General features: G+C 38.6%; 1 protein-coding gene across 2 annotated transcripts in view; it reads right to left on the reverse strand.

Moving 5' to 3' along the window:
* tnn (tenascin N) overlaps positions 1-21,835 on the reverse strand; it is a 46,594-nt gene that overhangs the window by 22,646 nt on the left and 2,113 nt on the right. For both annotated transcript variants that reach the window (XM_085376990.1, XM_085376989.1), the window contains exons 2-8: positions 14,525-14,733; positions 14,243-14,434; positions 13,657-14,124; positions 9,091-9,224; positions 8,852-8,981; positions 6,404-6,586; positions 4,735-4,824 (exon numbers count right to left, since the gene is read on the reverse strand). In XM_085376990.1, the coding sequence (XP_085233116.1) occupies positions 4,735-4,824; positions 6,404-6,586; positions 8,852-8,981; positions 9,091-9,224; positions 13,657-14,124; positions 14,243-14,434; positions 14,525-14,720 (1,393 nt within the window). In that variant the 5' untranslated portion in view covers positions 14,721-14,733. The remainder of the gene's footprint in view (positions 1-4,734; positions 4,825-6,403; positions 6,587-8,851; positions 8,982-9,090; positions 9,225-13,656; positions 14,125-14,242; positions 14,435-14,524; positions 14,734-21,835) is intronic.

Raw genomic sequence — 21,835 nt, forward strand, 5'->3', positions numbered from 1 at the left:
ATTATAAAAACCCACCCCTAATTTTATTAGATTGCACTGCGAAAGAAGATTTTAATATCTCCTTCAGGACTTTGAATCAGAACTTATGATGGAGAGGGGATCTCAAGTCACCTCTAATTTAATTAAAAAAAAACCTCTTTTAATTAAACCAGAGAAATACCTTGGTTGAACAAATGTACAAACTGTGCTTTGTAATAGATATCTGATTCTCACAGGAGAGCGACCACATGATTTAACTGAATGTGATGCACGACTGTAGAATAAACAGAATATAGTATTTAAAAGATTAATAGAACATTAGTAGAAATTTGACAGCAGAAATACCAATACTATACAACACTGAATGGGGAAAATCGTTGCAGAATGAGTCATTTTTGCAAACAATTGTATGTACAGTTTGCCAGTAATGCATAGTTTATGTGTAGTGAGGTCTGCTTATAGTGTTTTATTGCTCCTATTATTACTACAATTCTAATCAATTCCTGAAGAATTCATCATGGTGAGCTAATGCAAAATATGATGATAACTATAAAAGTCAGACCTTTTCACAATTCTTCAGCCAGGAATGAGTGCAGAAAGGTTGCAGATGTCTATGCCTATTTAAGTACAGCATATAAAAAAAGAACAAATGAAAATACAGAATCATACACTGGTACGCTGATTAAATGTGTTCGTTATCTCTATTCTCTTGTGTTAAAGTTACTGCCCACCACTGGATTTTCTTTTTTCTAATGTTCTTTATTCCCCTCTGAACAAACAAGTCCAATCCCTCAGTCGTCTGACATTTTCTATAAGTTATTTGATACGTTTTCTTACGTGCTCCAAGCCTGCATTTGCTCTGTATGATGGATCCAGTTACTCCAAACGTTCTACCCCACTAGCTGTGCAGCGTCAGTGACTACATGGCTACACAACACAAGCTGCGACTACGGCCATTTGGAGGACAACTTATCCATTATGGGTGACATGTTCAGCAGACACTGACCACAAGGCACTCAGTAGTAGGCTGTCTTTCATCATTTAGAGCCTTACAGATTCACAGCCTCACTGTACAGTGAAAGCCATACAGTATGGCTACATATGGAGCAACAGAGCTCCATTCATTCAGAGACTACAATATGTCAGGCTTGATCTATGCCCTAGTTGAGTTTATTAGCATGTTTGCCCAACGACTTGTATGTGCTTTAAGTAACTCATAATTCTTAATGACAGAACTGACTTATCAACATACCTATATTTTGTCCTTACATATAATATGAATTGTGTGAAACTCCCTTTTTTACGTTATGAACTATCCTTTCATAATTTATTCACTCCACGTGGCAGCCGTAAGTAAGTTTTAACAAATACACAAAGAGAACAATTTTTCTTTCTTCTGAATGACAGGTTAAAGGTAAACACCACTGTAACTGTAAAATAATCCAAATATGTTCCAACAAGAAAATACAGTACACTGTTAACATGGACATATTTCAGGGAAAAACAAACTGTGATCTTAGTTCAGCCCTCAGATTATACACAACAGCCTAACTTCTGGCACTGACCACTCATGGAAGCATGATTGTTAAACGTGGAATAAAAGCAATCAATCTGTGTTACTGTCTGTGTTAATCTGTGGCAGAAATAGAGCATTTTCTGTGTTATAAGGGACAATTCTTGTAGCAAAATTATATAGTAGGTTTGAGAAAATTTGCCCAAATTTCAATGGACAATGGCTAAAAGATCCTGATTTTTCTTTTGTTCATGTTTAAACAATTTTGGAAGATACCTGTGCAATGTATAAATTAAAATTAATTAAAAAATTAATTAATTAAAATTAATTACAATTATTATGAATATTAGAAAAAGTAAAAAAACAACAACACACTTTTGAGCATAACAGGCTCAAACATCAATGCTACTAATGCAATAACCTACACCAAGATTAATTAAGAAGATACCTACAAACAACATTATCTTTTTCTCACACTTAATAGGTGCATAGAGCTGTTCAACTGCTCCAATTGAATCAACACACGAAGAGTAGTTCTACACAAAATCTGTCATTCCCAGTTTGACCTTTCGGGAATTTGTTTTGAATCCTCATTACTTTTATAAAATGTCTCTTCTCACATTTTCATTTGACATTTTTCCAGCTCTTTGTATTTTGTCTAACGCAAAGAGCTGGCTCAAAAACCTCCGATGGACACATTTGAGTGGAAAATTCAACCCATCTTCGAACGTCAAGCCATCTGCTTTTTGTTATAAAGGCCTTGGTGGTGACTTTATTGAATCTGAATCAGCAGTAGCAGCTGTGGTATGATGTGTTTATATGCCTCTTAAGCTTTGGACAGGTTATAGTAAGGATGACAAGTCTGGTCCTCAGTTTCTCTTTTCGTATGTTGTCATTGGTGGCAATAAAATGAAAACATTCAGTCAAAAATTGTGCATATTCCGCAACATAAACATAAATCCAACATAAAAGTCACACCGGAAGTGCATAACGAGGCCCAGCTATAAATATCCACTGTCATTCTTTTGCTATGTAATACCTTGTTATCAGTAGTGCAGAAGGTAAACAACTATAAAAGGAGCCACAGCAAAATAAGTTTAGCAGGATGCCAATTGTGATGCGTGACAGACACTGCGAAAGAGACGATGAGAAGGCACATAGGACAGATGGCAACAGTGGGGAAACCTTTCAACTGTGGCGCTTACACAATATGTAAGATGGCAGCTGTAGTCTTAGAAGTACCTACCCAATAACGCATTACATAATGTCCCATAAATTGTTTCTTTATGACCCATTGTTTTTATATCCTGTCCTATTCCTGTTCTTAATTCCCCCTATAAATATCTTGATTTATCACTCGACTCTGGTTTTTTAGCTCTAATGCCAACACTTAGTGTCTTATTCTTCTTTATTACAGCTTCCTCTCTGTTTGTGTATTTTCAATATTCCCCCCCTCATGTTCCTTTTATCTCCTCCCGTGTATAACCCCGCTGCCCAAAGGCAACAGCATGTTCGGCGAGATAATAGGTGACTGTGCTCTCTGTTGCGCCATGCCAGTCATCGAGAAACTAGCACATCCTCTCTGCCAGACAGAGCTGAGGAGTATCCTCTTCAATCACCTCTAAGCCTTTTCGTGCTACACCTAAAATGAAGGATTGTAGCTGCTGGAGTGGAGACAAGCCACTGTCTGTCTGGTGTAGATTAGCCCATTCGCGCACACACACATACACGCACACACACTTATGCAGTTGCTGCAAAAGTAAGTGGCATACACACAGAAAAAAAGATTAGTGAAGACATGAGTTCTTGAGTACCTGACTGTCTTCAAAAGATGAGAGGTGAGTCTTGAAAATACCTTGCTAAGGCTGATGACTAAAAACCATTAAACTGGTTGCCTCAGTGTCTAAAAAAACAAAAATAACAACTCACCCACCCAAAATGAACAGACTTCAAACTGAAGAAAGCTTTAGAAGTGAGTAATCTCTAAAGAGAGGAGGAAAGATGGGAAGGTGAATGAGAGACAGAAAAGAAGATAATGGGAGAAACTGAAAACCTGTTGTGCCACTGTGGAGCATTTGGCGGTCTGTTAAATTATAACTATATAGCAACTTAATGTCAAGAATGGCTGTGAAAGTAAAGAGTAAAAATGTATTCCTCATCACGTCCTAAAACCAGTCCGACTCACGCTAAGACCAAAATGCTAATATCCAACAACACCAGACTCTGTAAATCATGGACCTTCTCACCCTGACTGTCAGGGAGCATCTCATAGTCATTACAGAATTCATATCATGTTTCCCCTCTGTGACCAAGCTCACCACAACCATTAAAGATTGCTCAAATTATTAGGTTGTAAATTCCAGCCCTCCATCCATAACCCACAATCTAGTATTTGTTAGTATTTATTTATTTATTGTCATTGTCAAGAACAATGAAATTGCGTTTGGGGCTTCCATACAACCCAAAAAAAAAAGAAGAAAATAATAAATACCCCTTAAAACCCAAGTGTACATATTTAACCCAGTGTGACTCCAATGCAATAAGACAATCCTTAGCAATAATGTTCGTAGAAATTCAGACAAAGACCTGAGAAACATGACAAAATACAACAATGCAACCCATTCAATATTATTGTACTGTGAGATATGATATCAGATATGATAGTTATCTATTTAAGAAAGAGGGGGGGGGGGGGGGGCAGGAGGGGGAAGAGAATAAAGATATGATGCACCAATGCAGACCAGTTCATTGCTATTAAGAAGTTGGATATGGTTATTGTCCGTGAGAGGGGGGCAATCCTGCCTCTTGCTGGCTGTATTCATTGTAATGTTATCACTGGCTCTGTAAGGATGGTAACAGCAGTTTGCATAATACTCCATAGCATTTTTTGTGTCTGACAGATTATGTGTTTTTCCTCTTAGCATCTGACCACAGGTGAATTATAGGTGACACAACAAGAGCTAAGCGCACTCATTGGTGGTACACCCAATTCAAAACTAAGTGGAATATGGTTTTCCTCGCTGTTTCTCTGATGTTTTTCTGTTCCAAGAGTGGCTGATCTATTATATTAAGTGTCATCCACAGTCAGACTTCTCCAGTGGTCGCAGAAATGCAGTCTCAATGCAATTAATGTCAGGCAGCAGTCAATTTTGAGAAAATTGGGCCCACTTTATGCTAACTGATAATAAGGCACAGCAGTATGAGATTCAACAACTCGTGAATGCTGATGTGTTGACACTGACCTGTGGCACCGGTGACAGAAGAAGCTTTGCCCCCATTGTTTCCCTTAATGGCCTGCACTGAGATGACATACTCTGTTCCTGGATACAAACCTGTGGGAAGAGACAGTTAGTCTTAAAAGAAGCAAATGTCCATCAGTCTCTGATATAATGCTCCAAAACAAGGGATTTACAAACTTTGAGGAAAATCTTGAGTAGAAGTAGAAATTACTTTTCTGACTTTTCTCAATCAAATCCTTAAATTATGGGATCCCTTTTCTATTAGACTACATGAAATGTATATTATACCCACTTTCCTGGTAAAAGAACATTCACCCTCTATCAGTTTTACATATCAGAAAATTATATGAAAGAAATTCTGCTCCTTACCAGGTCATATACAACTCCAAATGAACTAGAAAATATGAGACATAAACCCATGTCATTAGTTATTTATTTGTCATTATTTATTTTAACAAAAATTTAAGCCAAATCGCAGAAGTAGTGTATTTAATTTATACAATGCCAAGTAGGGGAAACATTCAGCCTGAGAAGGTCCTTTCCAAATAAATCCAAGTGCATCATGTGAAAAAGATGATTCAGCAGAAAACATTGAAGACAGCTGCCAATCTTCTCAGGAGTGGACATCCAGCAAATTCCCCTCCCAAGGCCAGACCGTACAATGCAACAAACCCAAGAGCTGGCTCTCAGACAAACGGGCCTCAGTTAACATGTTAAATTTGAAGTTCATGACAGTACAATTAGAAAAAGACTGAACAAGCATGGCTTGTTTTGGAGGCTTGGCAGAAGAAAAAGTTTTCTTTCTAAAAAAAAAAACATGGCAGCGTAGCTCATGTTTGCAAAGTTACATCTGAACAAACAACAAGACCTCTGGAGCAATGTCCTTTGGACAGATCAGACGAAGTCGAGATGTTTTTACATGATGCCTAGAGCCATGTTTGGTGAAAACCAGTCATAGCATGGATTGATTATTTGACTTGTTTTTGAATCATGGGATCTGGGCACCTTGAAGTCATTGATTTGACCAGGAATTCCTCTGTATACCACAGAAATCAAGAAATGTGAGGCCGTGTGTTCAACAGTTAAAGCTTGGCTGAAACAGTCAGCCTGAACTTAGTTTTTCTGCACTTTGGCTTTTGAATCATTTTGGTTTTTGTGAATTAAATAATGATGTTTAATATGTCATGTGTTGCTGTTCATCTCAGTTATATATTTACCTAATTAAGATCTGATAATAAATAAATAATTGTTTATTGTTTTGTGATATGTAAAACGTTTGAACAGACAGAGAGCATACCTTCTTTTTACCATTGCTGTATACTGTGTGTTTATGAGATGATGTCATGTTCCATGTTTTATATTCCAACATTATTAATATTTTTACCCTAAAGCTTAATTTGAACTGAATATTTAAAGTAACTGTGTCTGTATATGTAAGTTTTTGTAGCACTTTTACAATATAAATTGCAAAGTAAAACCAGAAGATTATTTTAAATCAAATTGGATGACTATTTCAAGATTTATGTCCAAAAGCGTCCAATTCAAGATTCAAGAAACAAGGTTACGGGACTATTTACTTCTTATTGATTAGCTTAGAACCCATAGCTTACTCTAATAGCACAACAGTTCGAGAAATACTTTTGTACATTGTTCACAAACTTGTAAGACTCACCCACAATAGTGTGTTTGGTGCGCGCCTCTTGGCTCCTCTGTACCTTCAGCTCCTCCTCTTGCCCTTCTGGGTCAGTGTGTGTAAGCCTGAAGTAATCCATCTCAGCTTGAGGGTTCTGCCAGTCCACCTCAATAGAGACCTCTGTCTGGCCAAGAACTCGGATACCATCAATAGTTGAGACATCTGGGAAAGGTGATACAAGGTTAGGTGGAACTGAGTGTACAGACATGAAGCTCAAACTTAGAAGTCTGCCTTAAAGCTTTTGCAAACAGAAGCATCTGCCTTGCTCTGCTTCCACATGTCCCCGAGCTAGACAATGATCTCCCAGCACACTGAAATGTGACATTTCTAGGAAAGAGAGCCAAGCAAGAATTCCGCCTCTGGCCATCTGCAAGATATTATAACCAAATAATAGACAAATATTTGTATTTGGCATGAAACAAATATTAAAATCACTCATGGGTGCATTTCTTTTTTCTTTTTCTTTTTTGACATCGCCAGCGTCATCTTAGAAAAGTGCATATAAAGGTTTATTGATGTTTTCTAAAGTAACCTTTGCGTACTCTGTGCTTTCCCACATTTAAAGTCACAGCATTCACATAATAAAGTCAGGATAAACTAGTTTAACATATCACCCAGCAGGACACACAAATTAAACACAGTCATGTGGGGTTCAATAGTCGAGAACGATCCTTGAGCAGTTCTGTAGACTAACATTTTACAGCTATTTGTAAAGCTGTGACATCTACTACACCTCAAGAATCAAACATCATAGTAATGCTTTAGTGCCGCCTACACTTTACACAGTGTACATTGTGACTTACTTTTATTTTTAAACTTTACATGTCACATGAGCATTTTCACTTCTACCTGTATGTAATTACTTTAAAACAACAGTAACAGCTCAAAGCAGCCGCCATGTCAAAATGCTTCAACCTCAATGATCAGATCCCCATGTTCCCCAGGATGGGGAATCAGCTGCTATAGATTTGGAGGTGATGGGAACGAGATGACAGAAAAGGAGGAGCACAAACCACAAAAAAAACCCAACCAAAAAACCAAAAAACACAAAACAAAACAAAACAAAACAAATCAGAATAAGGGGAAAAACCACTAAAAAGAGGATCGAAGTTAAGGACATGCAATCCTGGTATCCTGGTATGAGTAGTAAAAAGAAGGGCATAGAGAAGATATCAGTGCATCATGAATGGTTCCTCACAGTCTGAGTCTATAGCAGCATAAATGAGGGATGAAGATTGAAGTCTGATGTGAAAAGTAGAGAGCGTGTCTGTATCGTGAACCCAAACTGGGAGTTGGTTCCACAGAAGATGGGCCTGATAGCTGGAGTCTCTGCCTCCCATTCTACTTTTAGATAATCAAATAACCAAAAATGAGCCCGCAGTCTTAGAGAGATATGCTCTGTTGGAATGAAATGATACTATGAGGTCTTTAAGATATGATGAAGCCTGATCATTCAGAACTTTGTATGCCACTGCATCCTCCCATCTCTCAGAATATTCTGAATAATTCAGACGTTAATTAGAGATATGCTTCTGCAATTTCATGAGGAAAAAGTGAGTTCCATCAAACAAAGCAAGTGTTACCAAATGAAAAGCTTCTTTTCATGCCAGCTGTTGTGCTTCCCAAAAGAAAACTTAAAAACATCCATCCAAACCCTCTTTTGAAGTAGATCATTGTTTGAAGTTAAAACAAAAAGTATGTACCAGTCTGCCTCACACAACAATAAGCCAGATGATGGCGTGGCTTCTTATGCCCATATGTGAAAGCTATGCTCTGTGAGGTTTTCCATGGTAAACCAATCTAACCACACTCCCACTTTCTGCACGTCTCCCATCAATCCTGTCAAGTAATCTCTTTCTCTACACATCTGTGTCCCGCCACATCTGTGAGCAAGTTCATGGAGCCATTTCCTTGAGAATTAAAGGCTAACAAGCCAGCCTTTAATGAAACACTTAGTAATTAAAGTCTTCAGTCTGTTCATTGCTTTTTTACCATAGAATTTCTGTGAAAGACAAAGACGAATACAGGAACAATCGTGCTCATTCTACAAAAGTAACAGAGAAAGTGAGGCAGGTTATCAATCCATGCCAGGTCCATATTTTCATTCCTGGACTCTACCAGAATAGCATTTATGGTCTTTTAATGCCAAATCACATACACAATTACGTTTGACTTCAAATGCAACTATTTTATCCCGAGAAAATCTAACTTAATCCCTAAGACCTGCAGGCCACACCTGCCCTCAAAGCCACGGTAGTCTTTAATAGGTAACATCTGCTTTCACTTTAAACCAGCAGCTCATTTAAAGGAAACATGCTGCACACCGCCCAGTTCTGCTACAGCACTAATGTCTGTTAGTCTGAAAAATACTAATTTTAAAGCTCTGTATTTGTTTTTTCTGTCCTGATCAGAGCCATCTGTGCTCACCTGTGGTGGCTTCAATCTCGTCAGCTTCACTTTGGATGCCCTTAACCACCGCATGTACTTGGACAATGTAGGTAACCCCAGGAGTCAGTCCTGTGATGAGGTAGGAGTTCTCTGTGTTGGCGACCGAAATCTAATATGCAGTTGATGAGAATAAGTTTGTAAGATGAAATAGGTAATATACTTTTTTTTTTGCTACAACCTGTATTTGACACAGAAATGATCAAAGTAGAAAAACCTACCTGCTCCTGTGCACCCTCGTCATTTTTCGGATAATATGTCAACACATAATACTCGGCCCCTTGAACGGACTCCCACTCAACCAGGAGAGAGACGTCAGTCACTTGGACCACCTGCAGACCCTGAGGTGCCAAGACTGAGAGAACAAAGAGACATACACAGAAGTCAGGAATTAACAGAATTTAACAGTTATTTTTATCAACAAGTCCGCTATCATGTCCACAAGTTCTTTTTCTGATTTTGTTGTTCAGGCTTGCATTTTAATTTTTCTTTTTTGCTCGCTTCCCTGTCTTCTCTTCCTCTGTCTTGTCTATTTGTAGCTGTTGTTGTCCTCCTAAGGCCTCCACTATGAAGCAGGATTTCATCTTATCCATGTAACTTCAGGGTTAACCTTGGGTTAACTGGTGTTAAATCACTGCCTGTCCTGTAAAAGATCCCCCAGACCTCAGAGCTTGGATAGTGGCAGGGTTTAAAGTTTTTTTCTTCTCACCAACCAAACCACACACACATTCATACGACATGTTTAATATTAAATTACTGAACACTGCATTGTCTACAGCAGCTGTGCTGCTTTAAGCCCTTTTCATATTGTTCCTATAATATGGTTTCAGCTTCCTTTGCAGTTGCTCTGCTGCCGTACACTTAGCTATATTTTTTTGATTTGACAGATGCTGCCAACACAACAACGTTCATATGAATTTGCCAACTAGATTGATAAACTCCTGGTTGATAAACAGCTTGATAGCTTGACCGCTAGGGTCAGGATAATCGACCCCAGCCTACAAGGGCTTCACCACCTGACTGTTAGGATAAGTGAATACAGATAATGAAAGCATAACCTGGATATGCTAAACTCACTTCGTACTACAAGGCCCTGAGGGGGGTGTACTATGAAGGAAATTAAACATAGATAGGTTTTCTTCGAGTTAGCTGGGTCAACAAAACCCCAAGCCCTAGACAGAGATAACACATATCATTGTGATCTTTTATCAACTTTCTCTGTGAAACTGGGTTTTCTTAAAGTTTTAAAACTTTAAGTTTGACATAAATTGCTATCTTATTAGTCTTGCCTTGTACTGTAGTACAGCTCTGTGGTTTCCAAATGTTGATTTATTTTGTTTTTCCCTGTGTGTTTTTTGTGCTTTTACTTCCTGTCTTTGCTTTCCCTGCCGTGAGCTCTGTCAGGACATCTATTTTAACAACCTGTGTTTCCTGGTTGTCTTGTGTTTCTCACATTCGTCTTTGGATTTCAGTTCTTTGTGCCTTGCATTATGTTGAATTTGCTAATAAAGCCTATTATCAGTCCCCACAAACACCTTCACTGTGCTGCATAACACCTACACTTATTCAATCTACCAAAAGGCTTAAATCTTTTTTTTTTTCAGTTGATTGTCAAAGAACCAACAAATCATGAACACGGCAAAATAGGTGTTTTGTTTTGTTTTTTTACTCTAAATGGAAAGAAAGACTCCTTTAAAGTGCTTCTCTGGCCATTCTGGAAAAACATGGTGGGGGAGCTAAGAGTAAAAACAAACCAAAACCGCAGCCAAAACACAGAAGACGACATGTCAGCCGTGTTGGGGAGTGAGGCTTTTTAAAGGCAAGGTGAGCTTTTGTGGGTATGATAGAGGGAAATAAAATGGCAGACTGTATAGATTTTTTTAAAAAGAAAAAGAAAAAGCAAAACATGGCGTGCAAGTAAAAGCTTATTACAAGGGAAAATGAGAAATGTGAAATGAGTGGTTATGTGGTCCACTATAGCTTTGGCAAGCAAGGAATTCACATAAGATTTAGATGCTGTTCCACAAGGTAAAGTCAGGAAGCTCGATGTTTTTCTTCAAATGCAGCAGTCTTTTTCCATCAAAGAACAGTTAAAATTCTCCTGTTGCTAATCCAGGCATGACTATCAACCATCTTTGCCCTTAAATATTATTTCAGAACAGCTGGTGTGAATACATTTGCATAATAAGATTGGAAAAGCAGAAAATAATGGTGATTTTCTGCCTTTTCGGCTTGAAAATCAGCAAAATGCTATCAGAGGAAGAAAATTTTACTGAAACAACACGTCTGGACTTCTTTGAGAAATTTGATTTTTTATGTGCTATCATCTTTCCTGTCTGTAGCTTGATATTTTAGAGGAAATCCTGATCCAGCTCATTAAAAGAGAACTGGTAAGGAAAAAATGGCTAAATATGGTTTAAAGTCAACTTTTCTAAATGTGCTTTATAATAAAAGGAAACATTTTAGAGGCCGCGAAAAAATAAAGGATAATAAGCTAAATACAGACCATCTGCATTATGTTGAGAAAGCTTTAATAATCTCACCTGTATTATATTCAGATTACTTCATTAAATTTGGTTGCATTTTTACTAAATCTTCTGGATTGACATAAACTGAGGCTAAGAAAACTATTCCTACTGTGCAAGGGCTGCTGATTTCTAAGCCATGAGGCTTCTGCCTTTGATGGTTAAGAACACAAAAGAAAACATTAAAGTGTGCCTCACTGGAAAGGACAGAAACTGTATCTAAACCCATACTTCAAGAGTATTGTTCCCATCAGCGTCCAAAAAACAGATTGGCATCCATCAGCCAGGTGTTGAAATGGCAAATAGCCACATAAAACAAAGAAAGCGCCAACTGTTTTGCTTTTGTGCTCTTCCTCTCAGCCTTCTTATTACCGCTAACACCTAAAATCAACACAGGGTTTTTTTTTTCTTACCTCCCACTTTCCCTTCTTGCCTGACTTTTCTTCTGACACGGTGGCACTGTTGATGTTGGACTCCATTCAACAGCACCTAAACACGAAGCTACAGATCTGTTCTCTACCTCTGTGGTATGAAACACAGCTTGAAGAAATGGAATCGTCATCTACGGTTTGACATTTCTGACCTGCTACTGTGAAGTCTGAAACATTTATGGTTCACGGAGCTGCATTTGATGGATCCAGTTGACTTTAAAAAAAAAGGGCTTTAAAACACATGCTTTGTGCTCTTGATTAAATACAGAGGAAAAACATGCCAAGACAACCATAGACAGATGTTAGCGTATAAATAGAATACTATTTCAAATGTAAGAGATCAATGCTATGAAAAAATAAAAGTGCCATTCACTTGCAGCCAAATGTTCAATATCTCTGCAGAATTGACTGTCACAGTGGGAATTCAGTGCTCATGCCTGGCAGCTGCTGCTCACGTTTCTGCTTTCCTGGCCTTAAATTGCTGTAAAATGCAATTTTGTACTCTGCTCCTCGGGCAGCACAGTAACAGTGATTTGGCGAGCAGTGCATTTATCAGGAAAGGTGAGATTCTTCTGCAGGGTAAAAGCCAGATGAAGCCCTGAAAGACTGATGGGTATTCTTATATTTCTGTGGTATTATGTGACCTGATGTTATAGGTTGTCTGGAGGCCAAAAATGCAGTGGTCATCAGGTCAGCCCACTGAAAGCGCCCCGTCGGCTGATATCTCTGAAATAACTGTCGGGAGATATGTTTTGAATTCCATAGTAGGTTTGGTCAGAAACCCTTCAGCATCACTGAGCTGGCTAATAGTTAACTGTAGGGGTTTACTGGCTTTTGAGGCAGCTCTTAAAGTTCAAGCACCATCAGGGACTCTGCTGCAGGTCATTACTGTACCAAAAAGTACAGAGCCAGTGGAGGAGGCTATAGGGGCTGTGAAGAAAGCTGTGAAGATAACAGCTGGGCTCCAATGACTAGTTTAATTTTAGTAAAAATATCTTCTTTCGTTTTTTTTAGCAGAGCAAGGTGCAGCTGTTGAGCAGGGATCTTAAGCGGCTGATGGCAAGATGTAACAGCAAATACTAAAACAGGCTGGTTGAAAAGCTTTTTCTGCCCTGTAGCTGCACCTATATGAATATGACTTGATATTACTTGTAAGGTAATTGCCATTCAGTTGATGTATGACCCTGGACACTTGTACATGAATCACACAGATGGTAGGAGATAGATGATTAAAGCCCAGACTGCACTGCTTTGGCTCTTGAGAATCATTCAGTCTGGGCATGAAAATGCTACTAAAAGGATGCATATGGAAATTTATATGAAGGTGAACAGGTCATTAGGGCCAAGTGTTATATTTTTTAACGGTCCCTGAGCTGCTTGTAGCATCCGAGCTTCGTGACATAGCACTTAAAATTCTCAGGTTAATGTTAGTGCCATAGAGGTGACTGTAGAAATGTGACTTTTCAGTCTCAAGTGAAAAATGCAAGTTTGGGTCACATAAAGTTAATATCCACACCTCGATGCACACAAAGTTCACTTCTTCTTTTTTTTTAACTGTGATTTTTCTGCAAAACTCCCCAAGCTATGTCTTTTAGTTACTTTGATCTTTAGTAGGCTGGATGAGTGAAGCTATATGATAAATGTGTCAGATTACTGAAAAGGTTTTTATTAAATTTCAGTAAATGTCTTCCTATGTCCTTCTTCACATTTTCAAGCCGTCCACTGGGCCAGATTGGAGTCGCTGCCAGGCCGATTCGGGCCACCGGGCCTTAAGTTTGACGCCCTTGTGTTAAAGTTTGCAAAGCATCAACAGAAATCATGTTAAGCTTACCTAACGAACAGTCCTCCCCGTAAAAGCCGTCATCACAGATGCACTTGCCGTTCACACACTGGCCATTATCTGTGCAGTCATTGGGACACTTCTGGTTGCTGCAATCCTCACCAGCGAAGTGTGAGAAGCACACACATTTCCCGTCTACACACTGGCCCTTGTCATTGCAGTTGTTTGGACAGGTCAGTTCGCTGCAGTCTTCTCCGGTGTAGCCCTCATCGCACACGCACTGGCCATCCACGCATTGGCCATTGTCATTGCAGTTGTCTGGACATGTCAGCTCACTGCAGTCTTCTCCGGTGTAGCCCTCATGGCAGACGCACCGGCCATCTACGCATCTGCCATTGTCGTTGCACTCATCTGGGCAGGAGGATTCAGAACAGTCGGGGCCTTCCCATCCTACGTTACAGAGGCAGCTGCAGGTGTCGTGTTGGTAGGTACCATGGCCACTACAGCTTTTGTCCACGCCTTGATAAAGAGATACGCCAACACAGCGGGAGTGAAAAGAAGTGAGTGAAGAAGAAACGTTCAGTTCATCATGGAAAGTCCCCAGCAGCCTAGTCTATCATGTCATGTCATGGCCTACCTGCAGCACCACAGCATCCCTGTGCACACTGGGTCTTAAGGTAGTTGACTTCTTCTTCGAGTCCATTGACTCTGTAAAGCAAAGACTTAAAGCTTTCCGACTCCTCGCAGTCACATCTGGGTGACTGCAGCTTGATGTTGTGTCTGAAGATAATGTCATTGTTTCCATTTTTTGTGGTCTCCATCTGCAGACCTGCAAAATGGATATCTTTGTTAAGTTCATGCTGCTACACCTATCTGTTGCTCTTCACTCTTAATCTCTCAGTTATATCTTTCTTATGACCTGTTTCATCCTGTGTTGATATGTGTTGTAGGTTGCAGCTGGTGCTCCCCGGGATGTCAATTTTATAGATGTGGCTCAAGGTGACTTCCTGCTCTGCAGCTGAGGGGTCTGGCTGGGTGTCAGCAGAACTTGTGCGTGACCATGTGCAGAGTAGGGCCAGCAGGCACAGGGCCCTCCACAGGGGTCTAGCAGTCATTGCTAGTGGTACACTGTTCCAAAAAATAGTAATGTCAAAGTATCTTACTGTATATTTTACAGTTTTGTACTGTCTTTCTAGAATATCATTAAATTTACATAAGTAGACTGTGATTTTACATGTCAAAGGTAAAATAACATAACATCACTGTAAATATAGTAAAACACAATTTACTTGTTTTTTAAATATATTTTTTAGTACACATGCATATTTAGATTGTAAAAATACATTCAGAAATGTATCATAATTTCACAAATATTTGTCTGTTATGTGAGAGAATGATCTGTTAAATTCAAATGTAAAGCGCTTTGGGTGCCTTGAAAAGCGCTATATAAATCCAATCCATTATTATTATTAAATGTAATACTATGGAAAAATATATAAAATGATCGAAAATTAATGAGAATTATCAATAATTAAATGAGTATTTGAATTATAATTTTGCTAAAAATTTCATGTCATCTAGATCTGATTCAATAATTCAGAGGTAACAAGTGAAAATATAATTAATAGGAATAAAAACTAAAAAAAAAACATATAAAACATTGCACGGCCATGCTGTGCTAATTATATATTTTAAATAATAAATGTAGAGGTAGGAATTGCAATTAATATAAATCTCAAAGTATTCACCACATTCCTGAACAGAAATAGGCCTCTGCACCTGGGGTGTGGCCATGAAAACAATGTGACATGCCATTGGATGTTGGGACACATAATAACATGACGCTAAGCATCGGCCAATGAATGTGAACTAACAACCACAAGGTCGCGGGTATGGCAGCACTGTAGGAAAAAATCCTAATATAAAAGTATTTTACTGTGCATTTTACAGTTTTGTTCTGTTCTTCTAAAGTTACGTAAATAGACTGTGATAGACATTTCAAATGTAAATTAATGTTAAATCACTGTAATGTAATAAAACATAATTGTCATGATTATTAAATGTATCTGTCTGTACATATGCATATTTAGATTGTTAAAATACATTCACAAATCATGATCTCACAAATATCTGTCCGTTATTTGAAAGATTGAACTGTTGAATTCAAATGTAATGCTATGGAAAAGTATATAACATGATTCCTATAAGCTTGTGTTACATCACATAAGTGTTATTATCATTGCCATTTAGGGCCATCGTGGCTCAAGAGTTGGCAGTTCGCCTTGTGATCAGAAGGTTGCCGGTTCGAGCCCCAGCTTCGACACTCTTGGTATTGTGTCCGTGGTCAAGACTCTTCACCTACTGGTGATGGTGCGATATGGCAGCCTTGCCTCTGTCAGTCTGTCCCAGGGCAATCCATTATTATTTAAACCAACTGTTAACTGTATATTTCTGTACATTTACGTATTATGATTCATATTGCCACATTCATTGACCAGCACTTGGAAAAGGCAGAATCCCATGTAAAATTAGCACACACAACAAACTGTATTTTCATTACTGAAAATAACTGTATTTTCATGAGAAAGTTATTTTCTGTTATTTTACGGTAGTATTTTGGCGCCCAGCAGCCGGAATATTACCGTTTTTTTAGGATTTGTTTTTTCTAACAGTGTATTTGTGCAACTGAGGTCACTTATTTTTTATGTTTCAACATATAAAACAGCTCTGACATGCAAAAATAAAATCAACATTCGGGAACTTGTTCACTTTCAGTCTGAGAGTTTGTTGCTGGCAAGTTTGGTTAAGCTGTCATACTTTGTTACTCCACCTACTTCGTTCATCTTGTGACACACAGTTACCCCATAACCATTTTCCCTATACACAATCACTGGATAAGGACCAGCTGTAAAATTGTTACTAGATCTTCAGTTTCAAAACTCCCTCTGAATATATCTTTTTACCATTAGAATTTGTTGCCTTTGGCCCGGCAAGATTTGGAAAATGTCATGAAGTGTCTTAAAGAACTGACATGGACTCTGTTAGCAGAGGTTGCACATAGTCTAACAATGACTGGATATGGACTCGACGTGTGTGTTCTATGGTCTGAAGATCCCAGGAGTGTGAGGAAGCCCATGGAAACATGGCAGACAGTTTTGCTTCATGTGTGTGGGGGTACTCCCTTCTGAATTATACGTGTACAAAAAAGTCTTCTTATGAAAAGAGTACAAAATGTGGTAGAACTTATTAGCTAAGCTTGGAAAAAAATACTACCTCATAATCATCTTCCCTTTAACAACAGTGCTGCATCTTACATATCTTCAAGCATACGGGCGACCGTGGCTCAGGGGGTTGGGAATCGCATCTGTAACCGGAAGGTCGCCGGTTCGATCCCTGGGCTCTCTGTCCTGGTCGTTGTGTCCTTGGGCAAGACACTTTACCCTACTTGCCTACTGGTGTTGGCCAGAGGGGCCAATGGCGCGATATGGCAGCCTCGCTTCTGTCAGTCTGCCCCAGTCTGTGGCTACAACTGTAGCTTGCCTCTACCAGTGTGTGAGAGTGAATGAATAGTGGTATCGTAAAGTGCTTTGGGTGCCTTGAAAAGCGCTATATAAATCCAATCCATTATTATAAAAAAAACAAAACTCCAATGGTATCAGCTTTGTCTTGTTCATACAGTCACAGAAAAGGGAATTGTAGTTTTACATATCAGCACATAAAAAAAATAAGCTCATTCTGAGTAGGTTTTAAAATCAAGCTGTGTTGTTGTTTTTGTTGTAGTTATTTATTTAAGCCAAAATGCATGAGCTATAAGTGAAAAATTAAGCATACCCCATGATTCAACAGCTTATAGGTGGACGGATTGTGTTCTGAGTTCATATTGTTAAGCAGAAAGTGTGGACTTAATTTTTCATATGCTGCTTCTGTATTTTGGCTTGATTTTATAATGAACTGACATGTAAAACCTTGTAATTGAAAAAGGATGTACTTTTTTGAACAGAACATTATTTTAGAACATAAGAGAAAAATCCAACTTAAACACCAAATCTCTTAAAACCAGTTTTTAAAGCAGAATTCGTGCGTGTGTGGTTAGTCAAACAGAAATTATATCTCATACTGGGGGGCCTAGGAGTCTTGGACCCTCCAGACAGTTGCCTGCTAGTCTGTGTTTGAAATCAAAGACAATAACGTTAAACACCTCACAGCTCAGTGTGAGGTACATCAAATTTACTTCGAGGACTCTCACATTGGCATGAGCAAAAGCATATGGAGATGAAATATCCCATCTGTTTTTTAGTGCTGGACTATACATTTTGTACAGACTGTATCTTTGGCAATAACTGTGTGTAACAAACCCCTGAAACTGTAGGCGTCTGTTGTTGCGCCTGACTGAACCTGTGTCTCGTGGCTGACAAAGGCACAGATTTGTACCTTCAACAGTGTCTTATACAGAGCTGAGGACAGAAATACATAAGTTACATTAGATTCACTGGGGCAGACTACTGTATATTTAATCACAAGAAACCTGAGCCATTGTGTCACCCTGTGTGTGTCGTAATGGAGCTCTCATTCCACAGTGTGGCAGTAGAAAGTGAATAGTCATCACTTTGGCAGAGATCGCAAACCATAAATTGTGCTCAGTCAGGCATTTCAAAGCTTCAGCGAATGCAGAAGCTTGTCCTCGGTGATGATGTCATTGTGTCTAATGACAGTGATGTCATGTGAACTTAAAACCTTGCAGCGGCTTCCCCGGGAAGCTAAATTACATGCTTTCAAAATAGAAATCCTGCTTAAGCTTCAATAGCCCTTTTGCCGGACTTTGGTTTGAATTAAACCTTATGGTACAAAAGTTTAAAAGGTGGCTTGAAGGAACACATGAGCTAACTGTGCTGAGCTCATGTGGTCTATGGAAACACAAAACCTCTAATCAAGTGAAGAAGAAAGAAGGAGAAACGGTGTCATGCTTGATAAATGCAAAATAAAGTTTTAATTACTGAGGTCAGCGTATGTGCAAATAATCCATATGAACCAAAATTTCCTTACTATGGTCAGACATACAGCTCTGGTTGTGAGCACAGCAACCCCACCCTCTGCTTATGAGGGGCAGCCAATCAGGTTTGCTTAAAGGGGGAGGAGCTGAAACAGCAGCTTTCAGAGTGTATACATGGCTTCAGTCTCATAGGCCTATACTATTCATGTAAACTGAGTGGCTCCACTGGGTCCAATACAGGACCAAATATACTACTGCACAAATAAAACCAGCAAATATTTCTCAGGCTTTTCCGGCATGTCACGATATACAAAAATAACTATTATTCAGTTTTATTTCAGTGTTTTAGCTCAACTTTACTATAAATTATAAACTCTAAGAACTGGGCAAAAACAGCTCTCTTATTTTGAGATTTATTCCTGTGTTTGCTCAAAATGTGAAATTTTGAAGTGGAAACAATGAATGACTTGGAAATCTATCAAAACATTTTCTCTTTGAGCATCAAAGACTAAAACAGCTGGAAAAGTTAAAAAATAATGTGCAGACAGAGAAACGAATACTTAAAATCCCATTAGACATTGAGAGAGAGCATTGGCCAGAATATTAAGTTGTCAACAAGCAGAACTAAAAACCTGCCAATACCACGATGACACCATTATCAGATTAACATATAATCTAAGCAGGGATCCTAGGAAACTGAGAATATGACAATATCTGACATTTTGAGTTACAGTTGAGTTACATGCTGTTATACGTGACATATTTTCAAACTCTAAAGTGGAAAGCTTCTCTTCATCGAGTCAACACATTTTATTTTGAGTTAAGTGCTGGAATATGAGTTCTAGCTCAAATGAATGCACACAACTCAAGTAGGTTTGTGATTCAGAATTCCCAGTGCTTTTTTTAGGGAGGCAAATGCACGTGTAATTATCATGACCAGTTCAAACTCAGTATATCCAGCTTGGTTATTTTAGCTGTGTATTTAACTACTGCTGGTCAAAGGCTTGAGGTCAGAGACCGGTGCCTGTGCAAACAATCCAAGCTATGACATCACAGACATGCTGTGTCTTTTACCCTATGCTGTGGTGAAAAACTAGACCTTAGAAGGTCTTTTGTCAATGGCCAAATCTTAGGCTTGTAAAACTGAGATTAAGGCCTTAAGACAGGAAAATGGAAATAAAGTGAGGGGTATGGAGAGCGGAAAACAGGATCGAGAATCAGATGGATCAGTGGGTGAGGGAGAGTGAATAGGTAAGAGAAGAAGTGATGGAGAGTTGTGTGTTGGAATCACTGACACTCTAGCAGTTAGCCACATTACAGATGGTATAGTATGGTGTGTAATAGCACTGAGCACGGGCTCACAGAGATGCTTAACAAGCATGTTTATAGCTCCCTGTCAAGGTTTTATTTGATGCTTGCCTTTTTCAAGGCCTTTTCTTATTTCTCTTGGAGGAGATTGCAGTGTGACTTTCCAAGCATAGCACAGGGTCGTGTCTGACTGCTGAGACTGTCCTCATGTTGGAAAGACAGACAGATGGAGGAATTAATGGAGAAAGGAAATGGGATAAAGAGGGAAGTGGGGCAGTTACATTTGAATGGATGGATGGATGGATGGATGGATGGACACCAGTTGGGCTAAAAAAAACAAACAAAACTGAGCCAGTGCTACAGTGTGACAAAACTGCAGTTCTTTGAAAAGTGTTGGTTCCAACACTGCTTGACCATTTTGCACAAAAAATGTTACTGCTGAAAGTTTGGACACATGCAGTATATTGCTTGCTGTGAAATTTTAGTTTCATATGTTACACTGTTTTTGTAGTATTTGTATTTATTTTTGTCCTAAGTCTCATCTACCCACCTTCTTTCTTTTTCTTTTCTTTTCTTTTTTTTTCATTGACATCTGAGGTCATGTTTGAACATGAATCACTCAAAAAGTATTAAAGATAGAACCCTGAAATTTTCACAGGTCTTTCTGATTGTAATGTTAAATTTCGATCTGTAATTTGAGATAGCTGCTTCAAAAAAGGTCTGAGGACTGGTTAGTTGAATTATGTATTTAAAAAGTTAAAGCAGTTCTGTGTAAGTCTCGTATTTGAGCACACACTAATAAAACAAATCACACTGCGAAGAGTAATTGTGTCAAGTTTTGAAAGTTATATAATTTGTAATCTAGGGTTTCACAGTATTGCACCATAAAACATGTATAGTCCGTTTAACATCAAATTCTCAGTGTCATAAATGAAAATATTGCTATTTTGATTCAACTTTCATGCTGGTTTGAGCAAATCTGAACAGTTGGACCACAAAAAACCTAAAATATCAGGAGCTAGTCTATTTTAAAAAGACTGGAATTTCCAGATGGTACTGTAATTATAAGTGAAAACATTAGTTTGTTCAGTGTTTTCATATTTTTCATTTTCCAGACCTTCTTTGTAAGCGTGCACATTGATGCACTTTCAGCTCTGAAACACAGGCAGGTTTAAAGCCTGTTACAAAATGTTATCTATAGCTAATTTTACCTTTTTTTTCTTTGCAACTCATCCTGTTGGACTTTCCATAAAGCTAGTGATGTGTTTTGATTGAAAGGTACTGTCCGCGAGGCCTCACCTTCCTAATTCAACTTACCGAACTGCTGTCCATTTTGTAGCATAGGAAATTTTTTGTACGCTTTGTAGTGCAGACTGTGGGTTCCAGTTTTGCTGTTTGAAATTCAAGTATTTTATTAACTCACCTACCTTATTAAAGTCACATAACAACTCCCTGTCATCCAAATATGGTTACTTTTGGCTCCAAAAGGCAACAATGAGGAAGCCAAAACACTAATGTAGATGTTTCAGTACTGCTGGTTGACATCAGAGTGACTAATCCCATCTTAATTTACAGTCTGTGAGAGAAATAGAAGATGGATGATGGATAATTGGCATATGAATGTATAAATGTGAAGGACAGTATAGAACAAATACGCCGTTATGATTTATTAGGTACCAATCATTCACTCCACTAATGGACAAGTGGAAGAGGGGGTGATTAAAAGTAAACTGACAGGCAAGATTAAATATCAATGAATGAAACAGATGGGATCTAAATAAAGGTGTAGAATTCAATATCTGCCATGACATAAACCATGATATATTTTCGATTATTGTAAAAGTGAGCTTTCTGGCTTTGGCGTCCAGTTGATTTGGAAACATAATTCAGCTGACTGCCAGTAATGACTCTAGACTGCAGGATAAAGCAGGG

The sequence above is a fragment of the Diplotaxodon limnothrissa genome, linkage group LG18, assembly GCF_057381915.1.
Source record: "Diplotaxodon limnothrissa isolate DT_005_m linkage group LG18, D_limnothrissa_male_GT1.1, whole genome shotgun sequence".
NCBI lineage: Eukaryota > Metazoa > Chordata > Actinopteri > Cichliformes > Cichlidae > Diplotaxodon > Diplotaxodon limnothrissa.